This window comes from Agelaius phoeniceus, chromosome 2, assembly GCF_051311805.1.
Source record: "Agelaius phoeniceus isolate bAgePho1 chromosome 2, bAgePho1.hap1, whole genome shotgun sequence".
Taxonomy (NCBI): Eukaryota; Metazoa; Chordata; class Aves; order Passeriformes; family Icteridae; genus Agelaius; species Agelaius phoeniceus.
The window spans coordinates 33,470,221-33,498,084 of record NC_135266.1 but is presented as its reverse complement, the minus strand read 5'-3'; the positions used below and the strand labels follow the sequence as shown (position 1 = coordinate 33,498,084).

The window sequence follows — 27,864 nt, the reverse complement described above, 5'->3', positions numbered from 1 at the left end:
TTCTTAACAGGTTATCAGTGTAATCCATAAGGAAACTAGGGGTTTGGAATTTGGGCTGCTACCCATACTGGCTCCTGATGGCTCTTTCAAATTTGCAGCTTGCTGGCAGTTGCTAACAGCTAAACTCTTTTGGCAGCCTCTGCTCCTGAAATTTATTTTCTCCTTCAGACTCTCTGCAGTTTTCCATGTGGTCTCCTGTAGCTTTTTAATTTCCTTTGCTGAAACAGAAAATTTAGAGGAGGAAACAGCAGATACCTTCTTCAGTGCAACTTCTCACTCCTTCAAATGGTAGGTTTGTGCACCTGCTGTATCCCTGTGGTCCTGCTGGCTTCTCATGAAATCAGAGTTGACTTGTGCTTCCATCTCCACCCCATCCCTGCTCCCTTGTTGGGTGCTGTGGGACAGGCTCTTGTTGGGAAGATCATGGCCCTTCCAGACCCATGGCCAGTCCCTGGTCCTGCCTCCCTCCCACAGGCAGATGGACCTCATGATACCCTGAAATGGGAGCAGAAAATGTGTGTCTCTCTGTCACAAAAACAGTCCCTCTGAGGTACAGTCAGAAATGTTTCATGGCAGCTTAAAAGTTAAGTCCTTTCTTTTATCTTGACCCACTAGAGTGAGGTCCTGGTCTGTTTACTATTCCCCAATATCCTATTGATGGAGACCTTCCCTGACAGAGGCAGGCAAAGACTCTTGAGGTAAACAAATTACCAAATTGTGGACATACCCTTTTTTTCTTTTTTCAGAGAAGCACCCTACAAACCCTGATTTGATTTTAAAACAGGAAACACATGAAGCACTCTGTTTTCCAGGCTATTTTTGAACTTAAAATTGCCATTGAAGAACATGTTCACTTTCCAAATCCAGCAGAAATGAATGAAGCGCTCACATTGTGTGTGCCCTACCATTTCCATCTAGGATAAGTTCAGCACACATTTCCCTACACATTTCTTAAGCATGCTCTTTAATTGCATGGGGTCTTGGCAAGGCATATGTTTCTCAATTTGGAATAATAGAATGATTTAGGGTGAAAAAGACCTTTACAATTACCAAGTCCAACAGCTTTCCCAGCACTACCAAGTGCCAGGAAAAGCACTAAATCCTGGGCCTAAGTGCCACATCTACATGTCTTTTAAATACTTGAGTTACCTGCTGGTAACTGAGCACTTCTCTGAGCAGTCAGTTCCAATGCTTGACAACCATTTCTGTGAAAAAATATTTCCAAACAGTCAATCTGAAATGTCCCTGAAATAACTTGAGGCTATTCTCTCATGTCCTGTGACTTATTTTCTGGGAGTAGAGACCAATGCCCACCTCATTATGACCTCCCTTCAGGCAGGGAGATATAAGGTCTTCCCTGACCTTTCCTTCTCCTTTTCTTCAGACTAAACAACCCCAGTCCTCTCAGCTGCTCCAGACCCTTCACCACCTTATTTACTGTTTGAATGCATTCCAGCACCTCAATGTCTTTCAAAATGAGACCTGCCAGTTGGCTGTACCTCTCACAGTGTCATGCTATCAGGCAGTGCCAGCCCTTCAGGATCCCTCTCTGGGGATCCCTCTGCAGGATCCCATACAGTCCTGTCCAATAGAAAATTAGAAAAGTAAAAAAGAAAATGAGTCTGTAGTAAATAATGCTTTCATTGCTCATTTTTTCTGACATCTTAGTGGGGCATGGGTTTAAAAGGTCTGGAGGTTATTTGATGATTTGGTGAAGCTACATAAAGAAGTCATGAGGAAATATCTAGAAACTGTTTTGAGATGAGAGCTCTGGAGTCTTTGATCCTTCTCTTGACTCTGTATCAGCTGCCACACTTGATTTGTGATGGGTAGTCATAACAATTTCCCCATGGTGTGCTACCTCTGAGGAGAAATCGCCACAGAGGATTGTGTCTTTGTGTGGGCACATGTATATGACAAAGTTGTCAGATGTATGCATACAGCTGCTTAGTGCACAGTAAAAGTTTAAGAGGTGCATGCTCTGATGTTGGTCAGCACAGTTTGTACCACATAACTGTTCCCCAAAAAGTGGACTTTATTAGAAAATCACAAATACCAACTTGGTGGGAGAATGTGTTTTAAGCGCAATCAAAAGCTGGTCTGGGGATCTCTTTCTTTGTGGCTTTTGTTTTGTTTTTACAGTTATGGTAAGAGTAATTAGGTCAGTACATATGATTTGTTTAAATGTTTTCTATTTAGGAAAGATGAAGCTTCTGAAATTAGACTTGATTCTCAAAGAATGTAGTAATGATAAATTAAACTCATGCTGTTGGTGACTAGTGTCGTTCATGATTAATTATCTCTCATATTCTTACTCTGGACTTCTCTTTTAGGAAACTTTGCTTAGTTGTTGTACTTGTTATAAACTCTTGGGTCAGTAGTATTCTTAAGCTTTTGTTTGAGAGGTAACCTCATGCACAGAATTCACAGAATCACAAGTTTGGAAGAGACCTTAAAGATCATAGAGTTCAACCCATGCCCCAACACCTCAACTAAACTATGGCATTAAGTGCCATATCCAGTCTTTGTTTAAACACATCCAAGGATGGCAACTCCACCACCTCCTCGGGCAGACCATTCCAGAGCTTTGTCACCCTTTCTGTAAAAAACTTTTCCCTAATATCCAACCTATATTGGAATGCATCAGCCTTGATGCAGCTTGAGACTGTGTCCTCTGGTTCTGTCAGCTGCTGCCTGATTAAAGAGACCAAGCCCTACCTGACTACAATCACCTTTCAGGAAGTTGTAGAGAGTGATAAGGTCATGCTTATAATGGTTTTAGTTACCAGCTTTGAATCAGATTACTAATTCAGGGAAGCATCCTAGGTCTTTTTTCCCCTGAAGAGATTCTGCTTTTAATTTTTTTATAAAATGAAATTTTTTACTAAGTTATAGTAAAAACTGTTGATGTTCTTACATAATATATATACTTCCATATTCCCCTCTTCAATTCTGACCAAATCTTTCCCATGGAAGTGAGAATTATTGCTTTCTGTCTTCACAGAAATTGCTCCCCAAATGATAGTTGTGTGCACAGCATATCATATGGGAGATGAAGGATTATATAGCTGATATTTAAAATGTATCTTTTTTGTTATAGGGAATGAAAGCAATACATTGTGTACCATGATTAATCTTTTCAATACAGGGCTAAGTAACAGGTTCCAGTCAGATCTAGTGATTATTTTAAGTGTTTGCAGCCTAACTAGGATGAGCATGATTTTTTACTTGGTCGGGCTCCTGTAGGATGTATATTTCTTTTGGTGTCCTTTGCTGTTGTGCATTTGGGATTGAAACGTTGCTTATGGCTGAACATCAGGGCCCACCGCAGTCTTCCTTTTCCTTTTGTTTAAAATTTCAGGTGTAAACACCATTAGGAAATGCCTGAAAATGTGGTCAGAGTGCAGGTCTAGGGCTTGACAGCAGGAAGGTATCACCTGCAGGTAATGGGAAGCAGACTTTGCCAGCCACCATCTCTGACTAATGTCTGAGGAATCATGAACCCATCAGTGGGAGCAACTGGAGTCTCTCACATCTCTTCCTTTCATCTCCTGCTCTCACTGTACCTCTCCAGAAAGCCAGTTTGACCAACATAAACTATTCTATATTTGATGTAGAAAATGCTAATGATTTTTGAGTCTGAACTGTGAGAGGAGAACTGTGTACACAAGTGGTGTCCAGCTTACCAGATCCTTGCCTGCAAATCTAGAGTGGTCTTTTCATCCTGAGAACAGGCCTACCCACAATTGGTTAATGGGCTAACCTGGTGATTAACCTCTTGGTAATGTTGCTGAATTGCTCAGTAGAGGTGGATTGCACTCCATTCTAGCATAAGCAAAGAAACTTTGCTTATATTTGTTCAGGAAGAAACATTCAAAGTGTGACCGAACCCCAGTTTTTGAAATTTGTTACATTTTGATTTGTTTGCTATTTACACAGCTTCCCAATTATCAGCTACTTGCAGGGTTGAGGAGCACTAAAATTATGCTAAGATGGTTTTTGAGCTCTGCAGACTTCCTCTATCAGCAGGGGGTCTTTGGGCCTTCCTAGGTTTTGGTTGCAGATGATCTTTTATCTTTAGATTAAATGGATGATCAAATTGCACCTCTAGCATCTCTGCAGAAGTATGAGGGGCACAGAGAGGTTTGTGCCAGGCTATCTATTCAAGGATAACTTTCATTTTTATAGTCCCTGCAATTTTTTAAATGATGTTTTCACAACTTTTCTTTCTAGAGCTTTCAGCCTGCAAGATTCCTTTATGCCCTAATTAGCTTTACTGTTTATATTACTCTCATTCTCTAATTAGAGTAATCACATCATGGGGGAGTTGAGGCTCTTCTGCTTTTTCTCTAATTATTTTTGTTTTGTCAAGCCTGGCTGTTTCCTGCTGCTTATTCTTGTCCATGTGTTTTTATTCTCTGCAAATTGCTGTTGTCGTGTACTAATTGTTTTTACTTTATCTGAAGACCTTTTCCTTTTTTTTCTGTCTTTGTCATTCTTGGCCATCTGTTCAGCTCCATAGTTCCATTTGAAAGTGACAGGACCTATACGAGCAAGTGGGGATAACAAAGTGTAAGAAGAAAGTGAAGGTGATATGTTTAATTAGCATTCTGGATTCTTCACCTCAGGTTCTGTCACCTGACCTTCATACTCCTTTTCTTGTTGCCATTCCTGTGGTTGCTTTGCCCTTCAGCACTTTTTGCAAACTGGTCATTCACAGTAGTGGTGAAGAGCTGCTGAGGTGTGGATTGTCAGTGGGATATACATATGCCTGTGTAACATAAAGCAATGTTGGTGTCAACCCCTACCAATTAGAAGAAAATGGAAGTTTTTATAGAAAGTGTCTGGTTATTGGTCTCAAATTTTACACATTCCAGGAGGAAAAGAACAAAAGGAAGTGCAGAAAGGCAAATAGTGTGCACAAGGTGAGGGAAGATCAGAACAGCATATATTATGTATCATTTGAAGCCTTTTTTTCCTGTGGAACATCTGACATTGTTGTGTTTAAAAGCAGAAATAGTAAGTGGTCTTTTCATCAGTCAAATTTCTGAACTCACACATTCAAAGTCCACCATCAGAATTGTTATAAATTTGCCTGATTTGGATGCAGACTTTGAGTATAGTGGGATGTTGGGATTAGCCAGAAGTGTATCAGCAATGCATGTGAGTGCACATTTAAAGTCCTGATAGTGTTCCTGCTATACCTATGGGCTCCATTTTGTAAAAGCTCTAGGTAGCTTTTTACATTGAAAGCTATGATGAGATTGGAAGAGTAGTTACTTCAAAATAACAGTTTCTCCAATTAGACTTTCTTCTGTGTGAAATATACTCTCCTGCTTAAAAAAGGAAGCACTTTGATAGCTACAGATTATGCAATCATCGCTTCACAGATTAAGTGTCAGTGCAATGTAGCACCTGAGTTGTAATCTGCCAAACTTTTTACGTGAGGTATTGGGTAATAGAATCTCTCTAACTCTTTCACTTTGTTCAGCTGATACTGAAAATATGTGACTTACAGCAGAGTTTGAATGAGTGTTGTGGTCATTCAAGACTGAAATAACCATATCCAATTGCTCTGCACCTAGCACATCTTCTGACTGAAAACACTACTGAACAAACAAGCCAAAGCAGTACTTGGAGGTTTTAATTTTACAAACTCAAAGTTGAGACACAGATCTACAAATTGCAAGAAACTTCATAGTGTTATAAATTCAAATACGCAAAACCTTCTTTTTGAGCTGTTCTTATAATTAGAGGACTGAATAACTAGTCACTGTTGTGTATTTATTTAGAAGTCAATGATTTTATAATTTCTTTCCCCTCACAGTCCAGCAATAGTGGAAGAAATTTTGGGTTTCCTCTAAATGTATTGAGATCTGCATTTTGACTGTATGTCTAGCATATTTCTTTGAAACTTTCTGGTGGTGGGAGGTTGCAATTTTGAATGGAATAAATCTGAGTGTACCTGAATAATGTTGATTTTGATAGGAAATTTCTCTGGAAGAGCCTGGTCATGGGAACATGTTCTAGAATGGCTCAATTATTTAGTCTCTACCAGAAGTCTGCCTCAAAGCCAGACCTCTGTGACTGTCATTGATTGTCTTCAGCTGCTTCTTAAGTTTGGGGATTTATACTTCAGCAAAAAAGGTCCTTCACAATGCTAAGCTGCAATATGGCATGAAGTAGCTTACACTGTTTAATTATCTGCAACACCTGGACCAAGACTTGACAGAAACCATTTGTAAGGGACTGTGCTGCAGAAATTAAGTACATGTATTCAGGTTTTCTTTCCTAATACCAAGAGTACCAAGGTTGCTGTAGAGATTTGATATAGAGATTTGTAGATGGTGACCCATGTCTCAAATAGCATTTATTATAATAAATGAATAAGTTCTTCTATTATCTCATATTTTATGAAGTATGCTAGTGTAAACTTCTATGAATGAGTCCCCTGTGAGTATAAGGAGGTAACTACCATGACTAGTTCAAACTTAATGAATGAAAACCCTAATTTAGGTCAACACCATTCTTAAAGAATATTTAACTAATTAGATGGGCTTGTAGCAAAATATTCTGTAGATCTTTAGTGAATCATTTTGCTGCAGACTTACTATTCTGTTTTTTTTTTCTCCCTCCAAAGATATCACTTCAATTTTTCAAAATTATTCAGCTCAAGGTCAAAAAACACTGTTTTTACAGAGAAGACACCATTACTGAAGGTTTCCTCAGAGGAAAGTGGGTGAGTTACTTTCATTTTTCTCAAAATATTTTTTTCCTAAGTTATCTTCTATTTAGTTGCATGTGGTTCTTTCTTATATCCTAACACCAAACCTGCAGGGAAATAAAGGGAATAGCTGGGACTGTAAGCAGAGAATTACTCTGGAGGACCTTGGTAGCAGAGAAGGGGCTGAAAAAAGGGAAGGGAAGGATGTAAGGTGTGAGGTCAGGGTCATTAGAGAGCCCTAAGCATAGACACATGTAGGTTCTGTGCTCTTATTTCCTCCATGGGCTGTTACATAAGTGCACTGAAAGACACAGCAGAACTATAGGGAGGGTCCTCATGATGGAGCTTGCACACCAAATACATCCTGAAATAATCTGCCTGGTGTGTCAGAGAACTTGTACTCTCAGGTGCATCTAAATGTCATGGGGTCTTTGCTCTTGCTCCCCAGACTTCTCAGCTGTGTCACCAAGGGAACCTTGGTCTGTACTGAATAAATATTTTTCTATGAATTTTTCCATAAATATCTCTCAGAGTGAACGTAAGGTTCTGCAAGGTCAGTTGCATCTACTACCTGTTGAAATAAAACACTGTTTTGTTTTATTATGTTTACTGAAAATGTGTGACAGGTTGCAGTGTATGGCTCTTCATAATCCAGATTTTACCACAGATGATGATTCATGGGACAACAGCTCTGCAGAATTTGAGCAAAGGTTTCAACTGGAAAGTGAAATGACAAGTTTTCCCAGATCTGCTTCTTCTGAGAAATATGAAATCTTGGACAGCCTTCATGTCAAGTTCAATTTATCAAAGATGAGGTCTGAATTCAAACATTATTTTTTTTAAATTTCTGCATGCATTTGTTTTTATGCATAGGTATCTAGAAAATTATTTTATGTAAATTAATATAATAGGATTCCATATTTAGACTGTATCTAGTTTGAAACTGATTATGGAGTCTCCATAATGATCAATAGCCCCTTCTAAGAAGAATCAATCATTTACCTATTTTAAATTTGTAATTAAATACCTTCTATACTGCTTTTAATATTTCTCTGAAACCATTTTTTAAAAGACCTGTGGTTGATTCCACAGCATTTTTTTCTTCAGTGTTTTGTTGCTTCACTTTAATTTAAATATGCGTGTAAAACTTCTTCTGTAGTCATTACAGTAGCTTTTCACATATGCACAAAGCAAAATATAACTGAGCATTTTTCCATCTTGGACAACATTAATATATTTCATTCTTTACCCCAAAGTAGTCATTTAGGGCTATGGCTGGAGGAAATTGAACCTGTTAATATATTAAAAGATAGCAATATGATAAGAGCATGACTTCAGATTTTCTTGGGATATTTTTGCTGGGGGCTTAACTAGCAGAGCCTTTAATCTTGTATACTAATTCCCTCTGCCCCCTCTAGAGGCTCAATGCTTTTTCTAGTTTGTTTTGCTGTCTGTAGGTAGCTCTGCAGGGTTTTCATGGAGCCCAGCACTGCAGGTCTGCATCTCCTTGTTGATTTGCTGCACCTTTCCAGCAGAATGTCAGTGTGTCTTTTCTGTCTTTTCCCAATCTGTATGTTGTTTTAGCTCATCACTTCACAATTGTTTTCTTCTCATTGTGCATATGGTTTTGTGCTCTCCCACTTTGCTGCTGAACAAATGGAGCAGGAGAATTCCAATGACTGCAATTAGTGCAATGTGAGCACATGCAAAGAAATTTGGCAGGTGTTTTTCTTCACATTTGTGGTAGATTTCCCTGGTATTTGATGGAACAAAGGTATCAATTGGGAGTGTGAAATCTATTGTTTCCAGTACACCATAGGTTTATAATCTGGAGAGGAGCAAGTTTTTCTGGCAGAAGCTCCCTTGAAATATTTTCACTGCTATAGTGCAAGCTGTACATATGGGATCAGCTCCTTGGCTGTTGTAAATTAGCACAGCACTGCTGAGATAACAAATGATGCTAAACTGCCCAACACCATATGCAGATCAGATCAAAAATCATTTGGCTTAGAAGAGAGGGTGAAATTCTTCATAGATTTATACTCCATGCATTTCCAACTGAAGTCAGATAGGATTGTACTGGAGGCATATATCAGCATAGGATTTGGCACAGGGTTTGTACTTGCATCACTGTGCCAGATTAGCACTGTAGGAAGAGACAGATTGTGAACCACGGGTGAGTCCAAAGCTGATCATGTCTCAAATGTAAGCTGTTAAAAATTCTGCTTCCCTAATACAAAATGTCATGAAAACAAACAGACAGGAGGAAAAGACCCTTCTAAATGCTGTATTTATTAAAACCATTTCCAAAACCTTGTTTTTATTACATCTTGCCAGCTCCTTTGGATGAGTTTCTGTTATTTACAAACAACTGGTTATTAATTCATAAATAATTAATATTTTATTTCACTTGTGTCTTAAAATCAAAAGGTTTTTAATAATAACTTTTTATCATAAATTGTAAGTCCAAAGTGCAAAAAAAAAGTACATAAAAATTAAACTAGTCTGGATTAAAATTTATTAATTCATAACCTAATAAATTTCAAAATTCCAGAAGGAAACTGTAATGTAAAGATGGACAGAATTGACCAGCAGGATAGAGAATCTATGACTAAACTGTCACTATTTTCCATAAATCACATAATACCAAAAGACATTATCAGTGATGAAGTGCTTATAAATGGCTTGTGTCATCATTCCTTTCTTTTCACGTCTGTATCACTTTCTTCCTCTCTCTACCATCAGTAGATCAGGACTACTTGGAATTTCTAGAAGAAACCACCTAACTGGCTTCCTTCTCCTCTTCCTCCTTCCCTAGATTTTCATGCTGTGCAAAGTTTGGCTAAAGTTGTTACCACTTGTATTAAATAGGGGACTTTAGCCCCTTTGTACCAGTTTGTGACAAGACATTTTTATTAGCTGCTGGTTTTTATTAGCTGCTGTTTGGACAATTCTAGAGAGGGGGGAAACTTTGGAAAACAATGTTTTTGAAAAATGGGTCTCCAGTAATTTCTGTTGCTTTTTGTCAATGAATTGATTTAGGGAATTATTTCCACTGTGATTAAAAATTATTTCTAACATTCTTCAGACTATTCTGCTTTAATATTTTGTCCTGTAGCATATGTCAATGAAGCTTTTTATTGCACTCTTTGTTTTTCAGCTAATTATCCTGGTAACTTGAAATGTTTTCCTTCTTGCTTGTCATCAGGTTTAAATCAAGTCCTGCATTTGTCATTCTGTCAGAAAACCAAATGGAATAAGAATATTGATGCTTTCAAAATGAAAATATGTAACGAGGTCAAACCTACATAAAGGCTTCTGTAAATTATGGCATCAGTATAACATATTGATGGGCAGTCAGAAAATTTTTAGTTGTCTTTTTAGTAAGATTAAAAAATAGTAATTTAAAATGTTAAATCTTAAGATTTCTTTCTCAAGACCATGCATCTTCAATATCCACATTTTAATTTAGAGTTATTCTTGCCTAACCCACTCAGTAGTAAGTGTGAACAATTCAGAATATTTTGTGGCATCTCATTTCCAGAACAAGGCATTCCTTCAATGGGCACAGGCATGCCATGGGGAAAAAAAAAAAAAAAATCAGTTTTGTTAGTAGATTTATACTCATGAAGTATATGTGGTTTTAAAAGATACTGCTAAACCCAGAAGATTCTTAAATCTTGTTCTTGTCTTCAAACTGCATTTCCTAATACTTTTCAGGGTGTGTATTATAAGTCCAGTTTTGAGGAAGTCTCTCATGACACCATCTGTCTATGCAACAACCTGTGTTTTCAGCACAACCATGCCACCTCCCTGTGATAGCAATGCTCCTTTGCCTCTCTGGGAGAGACAAGAATCACCTGAGGGGGATTAGGGTCTCCCAGGGGCCAGCAGCAGTAGTGGACAAGTAGTTCCAGGATCCAGCACCAGCTCATTCTGCAGCCTTCCCTTAGATTTTCCAAGGGGCAAATCCTCCTTCTTGTGCACTGAGATCCATCTGTGAGCAGAGCTGGTGCAGGAGCCCTGATGGTCACCAAGGCTTCCTAAACCCTTGCTGACCTTGCTTTGTGGTGTCTGCACTCTGATGTAATGTACTATCACCCATAAGTGCTTACCATGATGTTTCTGAAATGTCAGAGCTGTTAACAGAATAGGAAAGGTTGTTCTTAAACTAGCCAGATAGTAAATATGTGTTTCCTTGTGTTTCAGATGCTGCCTAAAATTCCTGAAAGTTTCAGGTCTCTTTATCTTCGTAGTTGTCTGCTCTGTAAGTATTGAATTTTTAGTCTTCCCCTGGCCCCCATTTCTTTAGAATTAGTTCAAAATGAGCTATGATATTTTCTCTTAGCACACAGAAAATGTCTTGAGGCAAAAACTGACAATACTGTACAGGGCTTCATGCCTAGTCATAGTAGTATTTGGTGCACTTGTCACCTCTCAGGACAATGTGGTTGGGTAAGCAGTTGATTTGGAGGAAGAAGCAGCTTAAGCCCAAATTTGTAGGTCCCTTAAGGATGCTTTTTGAATTCAGGATGGATCTTTTGATCCTGGCACCTGAGGAATGCTCACAGGGAAAGCTGTGCTTGGGAGGATGCTGCAGCAATGACAGCACTTCACAGTGTCAGAGGCAGAAGTTGATGGGGAGATTGGCATCTCCTTCAGGTGGCCAAAGTGCTGCCTCCCTTAGCAAAATCTTCAAATTCAGCAAAATCTTCAACTGAAAGTCTAGAGAAAAATTTTAAAAAGCTGGAGTTTATTTTTTTAGTGGCTGTGAGGAATTCCTTTTTGGGGTAGCAGGGCTTCTGTGCCAGGAAGAAAATAGATGACACTCTGCATTTCCTCAGGTATGGGTGCTGCTTTCTAGACAGATCCTGAAGGTTGACCTAGGAGACATTTTGAGAAAGTGCATAAATATGGGACTTTGACTGTAAATTAACTGGAGAACTACTTACCCTTGTTAAGTATCCCAGAGATGCTTTTCAACTGTGGTGGAATTATACTTAAAAATACTGAAACAATCTCACAACTGAATATGCAGTGTCTTTTTAAAGTACTTGAGATAAGTTTAGCAGGTCTTTGGCAGTTTTTTTGTTACTAATGAATGTTTATTCTTTATCCTTGCCCTAGATTTTATTTGGCATTTATCCAGATCAAGGTACGCCCTGGCAGATGTTGGCTGTATCACCTCTGGAAAGCTTCTGTATCCTTCTTTCATTGGAAAAAAAGGGATCTGATGTTTCATTGATAAAGCAGTTGAAAGGGTGTGTATATTCTGTCTTGCACCCTGAGAGGACAGGGTGACCTCAGAGCCTTGGCTGCATTTGGACTTGTCCTTGACACTGGCCCAAGTACTCCTTCTCCAAGTTGTACTGAATGGCACCTGTCTGGGGCCAAGCAACTGTTTAGAAGAAGAAGCAATAGAACAACCCCAAATAAAAATTAGTCATCATAGGTCAATACAGATCTGAATGTGAAAAGTCTTTGAGGCTTGAACATTCAGCTAGTAAACAAACAAAACTTTTGCAAATTAGTTACATTTATTCTTCCCACTATATTTCTAGTTAAATCAGTCTGATAAAAATCTTCTTGGCTCTTATTTCACTAGTGTTAAGAGAAGATGCACCTATAGATACATTTCACAAGCTCCTGCAAGGTCCCTTGTTTTGAAAAGGTGCAGTAGGTTTTTACTTTTGAGATGCTCTGTTCTTCTATATAACTGGTCAGCTCCATAGCTTTGGGCAGGGAGAGTCCATTTTAAATAGCTTTAATTATTAGCATTCTCACTGTCACCAATAATGACACTATATAATGCACTAATTAGTAGGGTAAATAAAGAAGAAAATGTTAGTGCTTTAGGGCAGCTTATAATTAAGAGTTGAGACTGCTTTTTGGAAGGAAGCAGATGGACTTTTAGTAGGACAAATGACAACTTCAGCTGTAATCTCCTGTTCACATCAGTGTTTTTGGTCCTTCTTGAAAATGTTGTTGAAAGTTCCTATGGGGGTGTAGTGTTGAACAGCACCACGGCTGTCACAGCCTTATCTGCCAAAAGAGAATGAATTCAAAGAGGGTCTTTAAGCTCAAGTTTTAGTCAACTGTCATAGCATAAATTGAAGATTTCCTCCCTTTTCAGATTTGGGTTGGACCCATAGCTGTTGCATTGTACAAATTAGCTCTGCAACCAAATATTCCCTTTGTTTCAGGGAACTGCATTTGGGACTGGGATTTTAGACAAACAGATGTTCCTGTATTTTGCATTTTACCTATCATGTCAGGACACTTTGAGACAAATAGCTGTCAGACAGTCAGAATATAGCATTTCCATTTCTTACTTAACAAACCCAAAGCTAGAGCGTTTTAGTTTGTGTAATGTATCTTGAAAACTAGATATTCTGTCTGCTGTCTGATGTCACTGAGCTGGGGAAAAGTGAAAGGCAAGCAATCCAGGAAAGCCAAGCTTCTTTTTCAAGATGATATAGTAATTCAAGCAGAAGAGTCAAGGAGAAAGATTGCCTTTCTAAAAGAATTTCGTAAAAGGCACCAGCCACCCTGAATGTCCTCCTACTGTCACTGTCAGTCTCCATTTGCCCAGCAGTAAGTTAGTGTGGTTGTCTTCCCCTTTATTGCATAGTGAAGAAAGGATTCCCCTTCTTGGCTAGGCCTAGGTAATGTTGACCATTCAGCCAGCAGTGCTGAAGATGCAATTTATGCTGGCTGACAGATTGCAGTACTCCCAATGGACACTATGGGCTACTCTCTGAATGACCACAAGATTTTAATGGTAGGTTTGCAGGTGTGCTGCAGCAGTCCTTGCCACAAAGCCCTTGGAGGTTATAATCTGAGACTTTGGGTGGAAAATAAGTATCTTAGCTCATACGATGCCAAAATTGCAAATGAGCATACGTTACCTCTTGCTTCTGCTTCAAAAGCTGTTTAGAAGTATTGAATAGGTACTAACCACTTTTTTTTTTTTTTGAGCTCCTTCCTCACAGTTGTTTATTTCCAGAAATGCCCAAGTACACTGTTGTGAGTGTCTGCTCACATATGCAATGTATCTCCATACACTCGAAAAGACAAAACAAAGTGTGAAATAGTTTTAAAAAACAAATTGAGTGATTACTTTTGGACTTCATGTCCTTTGTCATCCTAGTGTCACCTGGATTTTTTTGTTTTTTCTGCCATGCCCATGAAATCTCAGGTTTGCTTAGGGGCAGGACTTTCCTTCTCTGGTGCTGGGAGAGGCCTTCATTAGCTGGTGTGGAGGTGACCTGCTTTTCCAATGAGATCTCTGTTTGTGTTGCTATACCTGTATCTCTGGTTTGGTTTTACTCTAGCAGTTTTTCTTCTCATTACCTTCTTTATTATTAGCACACACGTATCTCCCATGGCTTTGTCAATCCCCATGGGTACAAATCTGGCATGTAACACAGAGGTGTGCTGGCTGCAGATTCTGGAAACAACATCTTGCCCCCTGTGAATTAATAGAAGTTTTCTGAGTCTGTAATTTTGTGTGTGGTTGGTTTGTTTGTTTTTTTTTTTTTAATACTGATTTCTGCATCGGCGCCAGGCACAAATTCAATGATTTTAGTATAGCTTTTCAAAATATTGGTAATATCTTTCTTTGAACATAAATTCTTGGGATTTATTAGTTTTTAAATTCTAACAGTCAACTCTATAATACCAGAAAGAAGGAAGTTTATACTGGAGCCTGACTTGAGGACCCTTTCTGCAGGAAGCGAGATTCAATGTCACTGTTGATGTAAAATGTGTGAAGCATTTCCAGATCTTTTGTTCAAAGGCTGTATGTTAAGGGGAGAACATCTTTAGTTATTAAGATGATAGAAGAAGAGATGCAGAGTCTGAATAAATTTCAGCATTTTTTGTTTAATTACATGTACCTATTCTAAGACATGAACATTCTTATTTTTTCTTAACTCTTTGGCCATTCAAACCTTCAGGAAGTGTCTCTCCATTAACTGGGTGATCAAAGAGTGAATAAGAAATATTCTTCACAACTTACATACATTTTCAGACTTGAAAATTTTTCTGAAGTATTAAATATACTTTGTGTTCATTATTTTGTTTCTAAAAACTACTGCCCTAATCTAAGCAAATTTTAAGCTTTTGTCCAGCAATAGGGAATGGACAACTGGACCAGAACTAGACACTCACTTTTTGACTTGAACTAGGTTTTATGAAATTAAAAAGTAATTGAGAGTCATCATGCTTTTAAGGAATTATGCAAACTGTATGCTATTTCACTGTAATTTAGAGAAATGTCTGTCTCCCTGATGCAGTGCCTTCTTTCTTTAACTGTATCTCACACAGTTATAGCTATGCCTACACTTCTCAATAGTAGAAATATTTTAGTTTTCAAAAAATGGTTAAGTCTTCAGCTCATTTCTGTGCAATGGATCTCACACCTACCTCACTGAAGTGTGAGTTTCTAGCTTTATTCTCTCCCTCAGTAACAACCTTTTCTTCCTCTCAACATTTGTACTTGCACCCAGTCATGTTATAGGTGAGGAAAGGTTAGATCAGTGTGAGCAAAGCAATTTCATTTTGCTTTTTTGGACTGATTGTCAGAAATTACCTGGAGAGTGGGCTGTAAATTATTCCTGAGTCTGGCCAAGGATGTTGCATTTTTGTAAATATGTTTTAAAGTCTTTCAGTCCTGATCTGATTATCTGATTGTTTAGGTATTTATCTCCCCAGTTAAATTTTTTGAACAAAGGATGACATTTTGAAAATTATATATTTTCACAGCACCTAGCATTGAGGATTTCTTACTCACTTGCTCTTTATGTTCAAAATAAAACTCAATAAAAGTACATAACCTGAAGTCACATCGGAATGTGTATCTGCTTATTCCAAATCAGACAAAACCAGAGATATCAAACTGACTAGACAGGGGCCATTTTCATAGATGTATTTCCATTCTCTCCATGAGAGATTTTATCACTTCCAGTCCAGGATTAAGGTCTCAAATTTAGAAAGTAGAAGATGTATCTCAATAGTAAAAATTTGTTGAATTTTAAATCATAGGCTAGATTTCTCTTTTCTTTGGATTCAATGGAACTATTTAGAACAATTCCACATATGGATGAGGAATCTCTAGGACAAATGGACTTAAGACTCCTTATTATCGAATTCCTTGCTGAGGTTGTATGAGTTTGAATGATTTCTTAATGAATTTGTGTTATTGGTGCAACTGTTGGAGCAAGGAAAGGTCACTAGAAAACTTGCAATCATGCCATGACCATTAGTGACACGGAAAGCAACATTTCCCACTCCTGTGCAAGAGGTGTATATATAGGAAGAAGGATTGTGAGGCAAAGAATATAGCTATATTTTAGCAGAATTTTCAGCTTCCTTGAAGGTTCTTCTCCAGGGAGCAAAAATTAATGTAATTAATTACAAAACCTCTCTAATCCCTTTAATTCTTTTCCTCCTCTGAATATTTTCTTATTTTATAACTCTAGTTCTCTGCTGGGGGACTCTCCTCCATAATTTTTCCTTGCAGAAAGCATTTAAAAGTTGTTTCTGTTTTTGAGGTTGTTGGAAATGTACAAAGCATTTAGGCCTGCAGGCAATGTTCAAGCTGTTAAATAGATGGATGAAGACCAGGACCACGTGCAGAGGCAGCTAAGAAACAGAATCTCAAGACACAATTGATAAAATGCTGTAGAAATTGGTTTGTTACAGAACTTCTCAAACTGATGGAGCAGAGAGAAAGGATGTATCCACTGTAGACAATAATGGATCTGGATAGCTCACACTCAAAAAAGGAGGAAAATAAAAAGTTCTTAGAGCATTCATCAGATGGGGAAGCCAATAGGGACAGAGAAGTGTGTGGTTTAACTTGTTACGTTATGAAGGGATGATGTAGAAAAATCCTCACCAGAGATAAGAGCAGGGATAGGAAATGAAAAAAAGAAAAGCACAAATACCAATGCAGAAATAACACCAGTTAAAGACAATGCAAAAATGGATCCAGGGAAATGGCCTTCATTACAATGGTGTTATCCTAGAGAAACCAGCATAAGTGACCTGGTCATAAATCAGGATAAATGGTGTATAACTACCTCAGAAACTTGAAAAGTAATCCATAGACATAGCATTCTCAAGGTCTATTCTACAGTATGCAGAATAGGATATACAAATAGATATTAAAGAAAGAATAAAGTCAGCCATCTGTGTGCAAATATAACAGAGAATCTCTGTCAAACAGAGCTTTTTGCCTGCCCCTGTACACTTGGAAGTAATTACATGATGGAGGGTAGAGCAGGGGCTTGGTATTTTGGGGACTGACTCAGCTACTCCTGAGTTAGTCATCCTAGGCTCTCTTTACAGTTAATAGAGAGAATGGATGTTCCTCATGAGCAGTTATTCTGATCTTCATGTGGTAGTCCAAAATCAAGCCATGAATTCCATCTTACAAGCACCCTTTCATCACTGATTTTAGGGAAGCAACCATCAGATGCAGATGTCCAAAGTACAGAAGCAGGACCTGTGGTGAATGAATACCAGTTTAAATGTTCAGCCACTGCATCCCATTCCATCATGTTGTCTATATAAGCCACATAAAAATAAAGTAACATGAGGTGACTGTCACACACTCCTCAAAACCTCTTCAGAAAACCAGGATCAGGAAACACAGCTCTTGGTTCAGCTGGGAGCAGCAGACCTGCTCTGGTGCCAGGTGTAAATACAGACAGCCACAGTGTAATGCTTCACAGAGCAAACATAAACCCAAATCCCTTGACGGGCTAATTCACAGCAATAATGTGATTTCAAGAATAGAACTATATCAAAATGAAGCAGTTTAGCTGAAGTGAAATAAAAAATATCAGCTCTGTCTGTAAATCTCCCCAGGGAGATTTTTGCTTTAAAGGGGCACAGTGGAGGACGCATTACAAAAGAAAAGTTCAGGAAAGGAAAAACATACTTAAATTGCAGAATAAAAAGGAATATTAGAAGTAAAAAGAGAGTTTTCCCAAAAGTTGTCCATATCTGAATGATTAAAATTCAGAGGAGATCACATTCTGGCAATTTAAAGGAAATATAAAAACAAGGTAAGGCAGAACAAAAATATTCTGAAGTTCAACTTGATTAAAAAATCATATTTTTTTCATGTAAGCATGTCTGAAGTTTTCTTCTGGTTTATTATGATTCCACCTTTCATAAAGGCTGTGATCTGCTGCAGTGTAACAATGGAATTATGACAGAGTCCCTAAATATTGTTTGGAAAAAGATAACTCTGATGGGTTTTAAGAGCCTCAATGCAGACTGGTGAATGCTGTTCTGTTGCACTTGCAATCAAAGGAGAACCCCTCTCCCTTTTTTTTCCTATGGCTCTTTATAATGGTTTTATAAGTGCACAGAATGAAATGGAAAAAGTATCCTTATCTGTAGAGGAAAAAAAGAAAGGAGCCACTCTTCTTGAAAATAAGGTTTAATTTTAGACATCCTTTCTAATAGCTCCTGAATGTGTCATCTAGGTAATTACAGGATTTATTTTAAAAGTATTGCTTAAAAGGAAGCTGCCATAATTATATGCACCTGAAGCTTTTTAAGACATAACTGGCTACATGCCTAGTGAAAAACTGACTATTAAAAGTTGTCCCAAATTGTAGGGTTAATGACTTCAGGTGAGCAGACCTTCTAGAAGGTTTAATTAATGTCTCTAGTTAAATGTATGGGTATAGGTCCTATTGAGACTCCTATTATATATCAACTAGTGACACAGAAAAACTGTCATGCCAAATTTTATTTAAAACTTTCAGAAACACAAGAGAACTGTTGTCATTTCTGTTTGTGTTTGCTAAGGATTGTGAGTGTAAATTCTTCAGACTGGACTTGTCTCCTGATTTGTTACATGTGAGATAATTTTTTTATCCTTTCCTGTGTGATTCCTTTAAGCAAAGAGATGCTTGGGAGCTTAATTCTTTAATTAATGGCATGTGAATGTCACTGGTGGTGTTTGCTCAGCTTGCCTTGCCAAGCAGGGTGGCATTTATTTACTTTGAATGCATTGGCTGCCCACCTGGTACCAGACCTAGGGTTTTTTTTTTGCTTACTATGAGAGATTACTCTTTTCTAGATCCCAAAGGACCTCATAATCTCCCAAATCTTTCCCCATTAGACACTGACTTAACATGGATGATCTTCCCTGGGGGTCGCTGGAAGCAGGACAGAGCACAGCACTGCCCTCTAACTATCCTGAGTTTTTTCTTTTCCTGTCAAAGTCTCTTAGTTTTGAGGGCTATAAAGCATCTTTTTGGGAAAATTGTTTTGGTGGGTATATGATCTGGTACATTTTACTCTCTCTTTGTAGTATGCTCAATAAAATATTAGATGTTAAAACCATAAGATTTTCAAGCATGTGATTAAGTCTCATGATTTCAATGGAATATGTGTGTGTAAAACTGAGGAGTTATTTTTGTTTGTTAGCTTTTTTTTTTTGTTTTGTTGCTTATGCCTTAGCTTTCTACCTGTCACAGACAGGAGCAAAACAATTACAATATTGCTCCATTACAGTAACAAACAAACTGTGGAGAGTTTAAAAGCTCGGGTTTCCTCCTTCCCTCCCTTCCCCACCCACTAAGCCACAGGGATGCTTTTTTCAACCATGCCAGAAGTGGACTATTATAAATCTAGGTTTTAAAAGACCTAGATGTATTGGAACTAATAGAACCAGACTTCCAGTGGATTTGTGGATCATGGCTGGCTGATCTTTCAATTATACTAGACTAGGAATGTAGTTTGATCATATCTTATGTGAGATATCTCAAGAAAAAAGCAGCAGATGAGGGAGCTGAGTGCAATAGAGTCTGTGAGTACTTCAGCTGAAAGGATGCTGAAAATGTCTTTCAAGTATTTGTAACATTGTGAGCAAAACTTTGACCTAAAAGCAAATAATCAGGCAAAATCCTCTGAAGTTTCTACATTGTTTTTACCAGTACAAGTTTTGTGATGTTTAAATTTATGAGCTAATGGTGTAGCCTTTCATTAGTACCAGTACTTAAAGAGCCTTACTCCTCTGTCTCTCTGTGTATTTCTGTATGCTATTTTGAAGCTTTGATACATCAGGTAAAAGCCAAAAGTCACTAGGAAAGATATTTGTTCTGAACTTTTAACTCTTGTTTTATTAGGAAACTTGGTCAAAACAGTACCACTTGGTGAGGAAGTAGACATTGGTTTTGTTATTTTCAAAATTTCTGAAATTTAGCTGCAGAATGTATTTTTTCAATATAAATTGACTAATTTTTTTTTCCTGGAAATTGTACAGCCTACACAGCCTATACTATTTTTACTGGGAATTTGCACCTTAACAACTATATTAATAGCTATGAATCTGACTGACTTTCATGATTCTGCTCTGTTGAAGTTAGACATAGGAGGCCCATTTGGGGCACAAGTTGATGAGCAAACAGAGGAATACATTGTTGTACAAATCAGCCAGAGTGAAGACACAGGATCAAGGAGGAGGCACCAGCAGCAGGTGATAGTCTTTAAATTCTCTTTCACTTTTTCTGAGATGTGTTTTATAATTTATTTCCATCCCCACTGTGTGGATTAAATGGCCATGCTTCTTGCTTCAAAGTGTTTCACTTTCAGCATTAGAAAACTTACTGTAATTAAAGTTGCATTTTCTTTTGCCTTTATAAGGCTTCTCTGGGCTTCCTGCATCAAAATTTTGTTCTCTATATTCAGTGCAAAATGTGTTTTGGCATCTTCCCTCTGGAGGACATCCTGGAGGTGTCCCTCATTTCGTTGATTGAGTATGAGGATGATTTAGTTTGATTAAACCTGAGCACCCATAACAAACCTAATCAGGGAGAACTGATTTAGGCTGATTTTATTCCTGACCCACAAAAACCCACAAAAATTGTCAGAAGAGAGAAAAATAGGAATAAAACCCTCTATCAAAGACAAATCACTATCACTGACTTCTGCTAATATTGCTGAATATGACTCTCTTGCAGGTGGTATACAACTGGTCTCTACCCTTAAGCTCAAGAAGAAATCAGCAGATCTTCACTACTAGAACCTTTCAGATACCAAACAGGTTGGCTAAGAGACTGAAAAATGATGCATTTAAGGAGCAGTTTCCATAGACTTGACTAAGATATTATTTTAAAAATAATTATCACTGCATGTTTGAGAAATGCAGGAAAGGATGACTTCTTGTTGGTCTTTGAAAGTATTTACAAGACTGGTTTGTTCTTGAGTTAATTTCTAAACAATACTTTTTAGAAGGATAGAGTTTGTTTGAAGATATTTAGGAGTTGCTTGCTTTTGTAAAGCTATAACAAATATATTAATAAGTACTCAATATAAAATAATGCACAAATAAAACAAAAGGTATTTCATTCCAGGAATAAACGAGACATCTTTTTCTTTCACCAGAGGCACCATCTTTATAAACATTCAAGCTTTCCTTCAGGAGTCTGGAAGTGTTCCTCTCTCCATGAAGCATCAGTACCTTCATGCAAATATAGAGGCACAAGTAACAGTAGCATCCATCATCTTAGTAGGTGTCTACGTGCTGATCATATTGGAAGTAAGTCAGTTTTGTACTTGGATTTTATTTTTTTCCTAAGCTGTAAGTGGAGCGCAAGAAGAATTTTCAGTCTTGGGCTTTGATATAATTTTAAAATGTGTATATAACTTCTTCATGCACCATCAGTGTTGCTAATGATATGAATGAGATACATGTGGGGAAATTGTTCTGTATTGGAAGTGATTCTGCCAAGTTCTTTTATTGTTACAGTGATCTTGCATGTTTTTCTATTAGGCTCTATAAGTTTTCTAATATTTCAACAGAATTACAGTTTTGTTGTGAGAGTAAAAATAGGTAAGAATTGCAAAAGGTGTGGAAAATTTGTTTTTAAGTATTGAAGTATTTTATGAGATAAAAAAAACATATTGTTATTTACATTCTCTAAGGTACATCAAATTATGAACTTAATGTACTTTCAACAGGTTAAAATGAACATATATTTTAATAAGTGCCTTTTAGGCATTCTTTAACTGTATTATTTGAAGAGGAAATTGAGCTTGAATTAATATGAAGTCAAGGGACAGGGAACTTTTAACATATATTGCAGCAACATTACAAAACCTTGAGGTACTAAATCAAATAAAAATGCATTGCATCACACTAAGAATGGAAAACATATCATAAATAACACAGGACTCCAACTGAATTCTTTGAAATGAAAATACTTACTGTTATCTTAAAATGAATTGCAAATGGGGAGGAACACTTTTTAAAAAAATTATTTTTAATTCATATGAGCCTCCACACTGTCAATTCTCTGAGTTGAATCAGGCCTGATTTACATTAGTATGAAACTAAGAAATGAATGAAATCAAATCTACAAAGTACTCTGCAGTACATATGTCCAGCATGCTCATTTTCCTTCCACACCCATTGCATATTTTGAGCTTTTCAATCTGTTCCCCATTGAAATAGTGAGGCTGTAAAACTTCACCTAATCAAATACCAATAATGGATGCACACAACACAGCAGATGCTTTAGACATTTAGATTATGTTGTTCAGCAATAATTATTTCTTTCTAAACCTAAAAACGCCTCTGTGTACATTGTAAATGAACAAAGAGACATTATATTAAATGTAGAGGGGGATTGGATTAGATTTTTCTGTAAGTATGTGTAGGCATGCAGAACAGCCCCAAAATAGTCTTAATACTTTTAAATGCAACTTATTTTTTCAAAAAAGCTGAACCAAACAAAATTCCCCACCCCTAAACCCACAACCCCTACTATGCAACCTTTCAGCAATTGCAAAAACATCAGGTTTTAAATATAAGCGACAGGGGGTTTTGTGTTTGCATCCTGAAAATCTGCTTTGGAAAAATTAATGTGGAAAAGGAAATGAAGACTTGAAACTAAAAAACAGAGCCAAAGAAAGCATTAGTTTTCCTGTTACTTTTAGGAAAAAGACTTAAAACAACTCATTAAATTATTTTTTCTGTGAAAATATCAGGGAAAGATTTCTATTGTTGGCTGAAAAATTATTTCTCTAAATTCAAAAGCAGAAATAGGTTCTCATAAGTAAACTTTTTTGAAATTTAGAGTGTGGAAAGCTACATATTGCATCATAATATTAGTTATTTTCTCCATAGCATCTATAGAAATGACAAATGCTACAACAAGAGTAAATTCTAAACTTTGTTTTCAAGTTCTATGGTTCCCTTGTGGATTTCTTGTAAGCAATGGATGCTAATATTGTTGGAATATGTAATACTGGCTTTCATCATATTCAGTATTTATAACTTCAATGCCTGAAGTCCTGCTTTCTCAACACATTACACTCTCTATCCCTTTAGCTGTTATCACTGTTGGAGAAATCAATGTTACTGCAGAAACTACCTCTTCAATTTTTTAAAGAGATAGATTTTAACTTTTGGTGTTGCTGCTCCCCATCTTTTATCAGTCTTTATTATTTTCCTGAATTTTATTAATTATTATTTGCAATACAGCTTCAAATTCAGTGGACATCCAAACCAGTTTTAGAGCTATATTTTCTTTAAAAATGAAGAAAAAGGAAGCATTTTATATGTTACAAATCACAAGAGCCTCTATTTCCTCCAGCACAGCCCTTTTTTCCCAAGCATGAACAGTAAATCTTGCCCACAGCCTCCTCATTCTTACTGTACTCATGTTTTAATCTTTTCTTGCCTTCTCCTCTTGGTCTTTGCTACCTCAGTCACCAGGGACTGTGCAAGAGCTTCTGCTTCCTGCAGATACAGGATGATGGGAGAAGATTGTCAAGTAAGAAGTTCCAGCTGGAAACTGAAGTGCATTTGCTGTAAACAATTGTCTTCTCCAAACTTTGAAGCAGCTGTTTTCCTCCATGTTAGCCTCAAATGTCTAAATTAAGCAGCCATCCTAGTCAGTGGAGGTCTCAGGATATGCTATTCTTCACAAAACATGCTGAACTTCATTTCTTCAGGCATTGATTTTCAGTGTTGTTTCTTTTGAAACTGATTCCATGTTATGTATTCATAATACAATACAATAATTCAAATATGTTTCTCATAGAATAAGATGCCCATTTTCCTCTTTAATTTCCAGTGATTTCTAGTTTCAGGCTTAACACAAATATGAATATTCTCTTACTTCACAATTCTGCTACTCTACCTCTGAAATTTTTTATATTGCTTTTGACTTCCTTGATCATGTCTTAGTTTTTTGTTTGGAGTTTATGAGCTATTTTCTTTTTTTTTTTTTTTTACCTTTATGCAATCATCTGTTCTTTCATTAGATGTTAATTCTCTTGAAAATTATTTTCTTCAAATATCAATCTGTTCCCTCTTAGCATTTCAGTCTCCTATTCCCTTTCCTTGTCCCAAAGGAGAAAAACATTCAGCTTCTTGTAGTGCTTCTGCTTTGATCTAATCTATACCATTTTACAGACTTGTTGAAAACCACAAAGTATTTAATTTTGTTCTTGAAAGCATAAACTACACAGGAAATTAAAAAACTTAATGTTAAAATAGAAAGAAAGGAAGAAAAGAAATAAAGGAAAGAAAGAAAGAAAAAGAAAGAGTGGCAGGTTTACTTTTGTTGATCTCAGCTCTTCTGTCTGACCCTTCAGGATTACTGTGGAAACACTGGTTAAAATGGGTTACAAGTATGTTTTCACATTGGTCTACAGAGACATCTGGTGTAAAAGGTGGATGTACAGAGTTCTACACTGATGTTGCTGTCTTAAATCAGTTTACAATGCATTTTCAGACAGGCTTTTTCTATTTTTGATCCTCAAAATGCATATACTCTCTTGACTGTAAACTTGAAAAAAAACCAGAAAATTTAATTTTTATAAACCCCTGCTCCAAACATCTTTTTCTTTCAGCTGAAACTATTTCATCCTTTGCCTTGTTTGATTTCCATAATTTCTTCCAGAAAAGCATTTTCCTATGTGACTAAAGTGATTACTTGTAGCTCATTAACTGAATGATGTATCATTTCTGGTCATAAGGCATGGTCAAGGAAAAGTAGTGCAGATAAAATCTCATTGTTAGCTAAAAGTTAGACAGATTTGTTAGATATCAGAGAAATACAGTTATCTTGTCCCTGTTTTTGTTTAGACAAAATGGGATAATACCCTGGTTATACTAAAGAGAAATCTATCCGCCCATCTATATCATAAAATATCTGTTAAAATATTAAAGTTTTGCTGGTATGCAAAAAAGTTTTTAATTTATAAAGCTCTTATTTGTAATTATTAACTGCATATTTGCAGCTATGTTGAAGCTGCATTAATTAGAAATATGCAAGGAGGAATGCTAGACATCAATTATTAAAGGATAGAGCTCATTAATTGAAACGAATTAATGTGTGCCCTTGTCCAACACTTTTCCCTAATAATATATTTGTTTTGTGTTGTGTGTTAAAATGCAGTGTTAGCTGTTTATGATACTTGAATGAGAAGAAGCAAATGTGAAAGTTAATTGCCTTTTAAAAGCTATTTTGTAAAACATTACATTTAATCAGGAGAAAAGGCAAAATAACATTTATTATACGAAGTTAATTTAAAAAAATTGAAGAAAACATAAGAGATACCAATAACATATGAAATAGCAGAAAAGTGTATAAAAAATAGCAGAAAAGCAAGTATCAGAAATTCTATGAGAGTCTCCATACGACTTAAAACAAATGATGTTATTGATCTTCATACCCTATCTTGTAATTAGCACTAAGAAAGATCTTGCCAGGATCTTTTAAGTGGCATTTTAATGATCTGACATCTTGAATGACATTTACATATCTGTATTCTTAAAACACAAATACTTGAAAGTGCAAGATCTGGCCTTTAAAGCTTTATTTTCTTACTAACATGAAGTATGGGCTTATAATCACAATTTAAATTACTTTAAGGTAAATGGAATGTGTCAGTTTCTCTCATATTACTTTTTTATTATTAACTAACGTAAATTATGAATAAACATCCCCTAAGCTCAATTTCTTTAACTCATATCAGAGTGATTTTTAATAGCATATAACAAGCAGAAATTAGTTCCAGAGAACTAAAATTTTATGTGATTTTAGTCTGACCATTTTTCTGTCATTTCAGGCTGGTTGAACCAGTGTTTACTGGCAGGATACATTTTTACAACCGGAATAAGGGGTTATTACTGCAGTGTACACTCACACAGTCCAGATTTTTTATCAAAAAAATTATGCTTTAGAGAGAGAATATGAAAAGAGAAGAAACAGTCCTTGACTATTATGAAGCATAACATTAAGTGATAGAAATAGGCTAATCTTAAGGGATATTTTTTTCTGATAAGGAAAGTAACAGAAAATGTGACTGATCACAGAAGTGATCAGCTTAGTCAGCATGGCTTCTGACTTCCCACCCATTCTTGTATTGATCTATCTTTAGATACAGACTGAGAAAAGTGTGGATTAGAATGTTCCCACCTCCACATATGTCCTCCCAAAAGACTGGTAGCAAAGGAGCAGAAGAAAATCCATAGCAGTTATTGGAGAAGACCATGTGTAAAAGGAAATAGTAGCTGAAGCACTCCCTCGCCTTTTGTCAGAGAGAATATATTCCTGCTGCTATGGATTTTATTTGTTTTAGGATTAAAAAAAAATTGTGAAGAGGAATTAAAACAGTGCTTTAGGGTTGCCAGAAAATTAGGGACAGATTATCAGAACAAACCTTATACTCTCCTTAATAAGAGTCCAAGCCATTCCTCCCTGGGCAAGAAGAAAAGTTTCCTTTTATCTGCCTCACTGTCTGGGTGTGGTAAGGAGTAAAAGAACCCAGAAATTTTAGATACTGAGACTCTGAGGGTTGTACAGAACCTAAATCAGGGTAATGAAACCTAAACATAAACTCCAGTAGTAAAACTTACCTTAAATAGAAATTGAGCTTCCTCTGGAACAGTCTAACCTCATCTGCCCTGGGCAACAAATGGTTTTGGATCTTGTTTGGAGTCCCCATAACTCTAAAGCACTTTTACCATTCAAAAGTCCATTTCCCTCCATAGCTCCCCAGCTGAAACTGTGCATTTTGATGAGGGCACTCTTGCCATCCCCACGAGAACTGGTTTTAGGACATAAACTGAGGGTGTGCAGTAAAGCTTGCTGAGGTAGATGCTGGATGCCTGGATTGAACAAGGAGATCCAGATGCAGGACAGACCCATCTATCCTGTTTCCCAGAGAGAAGTATTCAACAAGTGGTACCCTATATATTCTTCCAGAGAGAACAGCCTGCTACTGAGCTACCGATTAAGCAGTACAGACAATTCCCAAATGCCTTTCCCTAATTGAGGAGGAGGCTGTGACCTCTCTGTATTTTGACCTCAGTACATTTGAGAAGCTCAGAATTACTTTCAAGTTGCTGTGCAGGAGCATTGCAAGTTGCTCCTTGTGAGGAGGATTTTATCAGTACCCCCAAGGTGCCAGGATCTCTATTGCTTGTTTAGAGTAGAGCCACTGCCAACAATAAGGAGGGTATAAAAGGACAGAGCCAGCACCAGTAAGATAAACTAGCCATTTTTACCTGCCCTAGCTACAGCAAAGGGAAGAGAGCTTGAAGGAAGAAAAATTCTGTAACACAAGGAAGGGATGGGTTTAAATTAAAACAAAAATGCAATATAATAGCAAGCAAAATTCCCAGCTGGATCACAGCTTGAAATGTTATAATAACAATTTTGTATTATTAATCCAATATGAATATTGATTTTACACTGACTATTGCCTGCCTAATTGTTAGATCTATCTTTGTAGAAGTCTGGCTGTGCTCTGAATATGTGTGTTTTAAAGAAAACACTCCTTTTGGGTGCTGTGGTACTTCAGCAGCATGTAAACTGTCTTTAATTAAGACTGAAATAGGAAAAAAATTGCCACTGGATGGTGCTGCTCACTATTCTAAGGACTAGATAGGATTGTCTGCTTTGAAAGGTGTTGTCAGGCTTCTCTTTTCACAGAATGCTATTTTTTGAAATAATACCACTCATATTTTCAACACTAGATGCAAAAACTAATCTCCAAATGGCTGTTTGCTAATTTCTGTGCCTTTTAAACCTAATTTTGAACTGTATTTTGTTCAATTTGTGAAAGACTGGCAAATACAAATGTTTTGCCCTGCC

At 36.9% G+C, this 27,864-nt stretch overlaps 1 protein-coding gene across 1 annotated transcript in view; it reads left to right on the top strand.

Moving 5' to 3' along the window:
• Nucleotides 1-27,864, top strand: part of OCA2 (OCA2 melanosomal transmembrane protein) — a 159,104-nt gene that overhangs the window by 14,808 nt on the left and 116,432 nt on the right. The window contains exons 2-8 of the mRNA XM_054627989.2: nt 6,641-6,739; nt 7,351-7,539; nt 10,934-10,991; nt 11,852-11,924; nt 20,074-20,228; nt 20,713-20,795; nt 21,137-21,290. Coding sequence (XP_054483964.2) covers nt 6,641-6,739; nt 7,351-7,539; nt 10,934-10,991; nt 11,852-11,924; nt 20,074-20,228; nt 20,713-20,795; nt 21,137-21,290 — 811 coding nt within the window. The remainder of the gene's footprint in view (nt 1-6,640; nt 6,740-7,350; nt 7,540-10,933; nt 10,992-11,851; nt 11,925-20,073; nt 20,229-20,712; nt 20,796-21,136; nt 21,291-27,864) is intronic.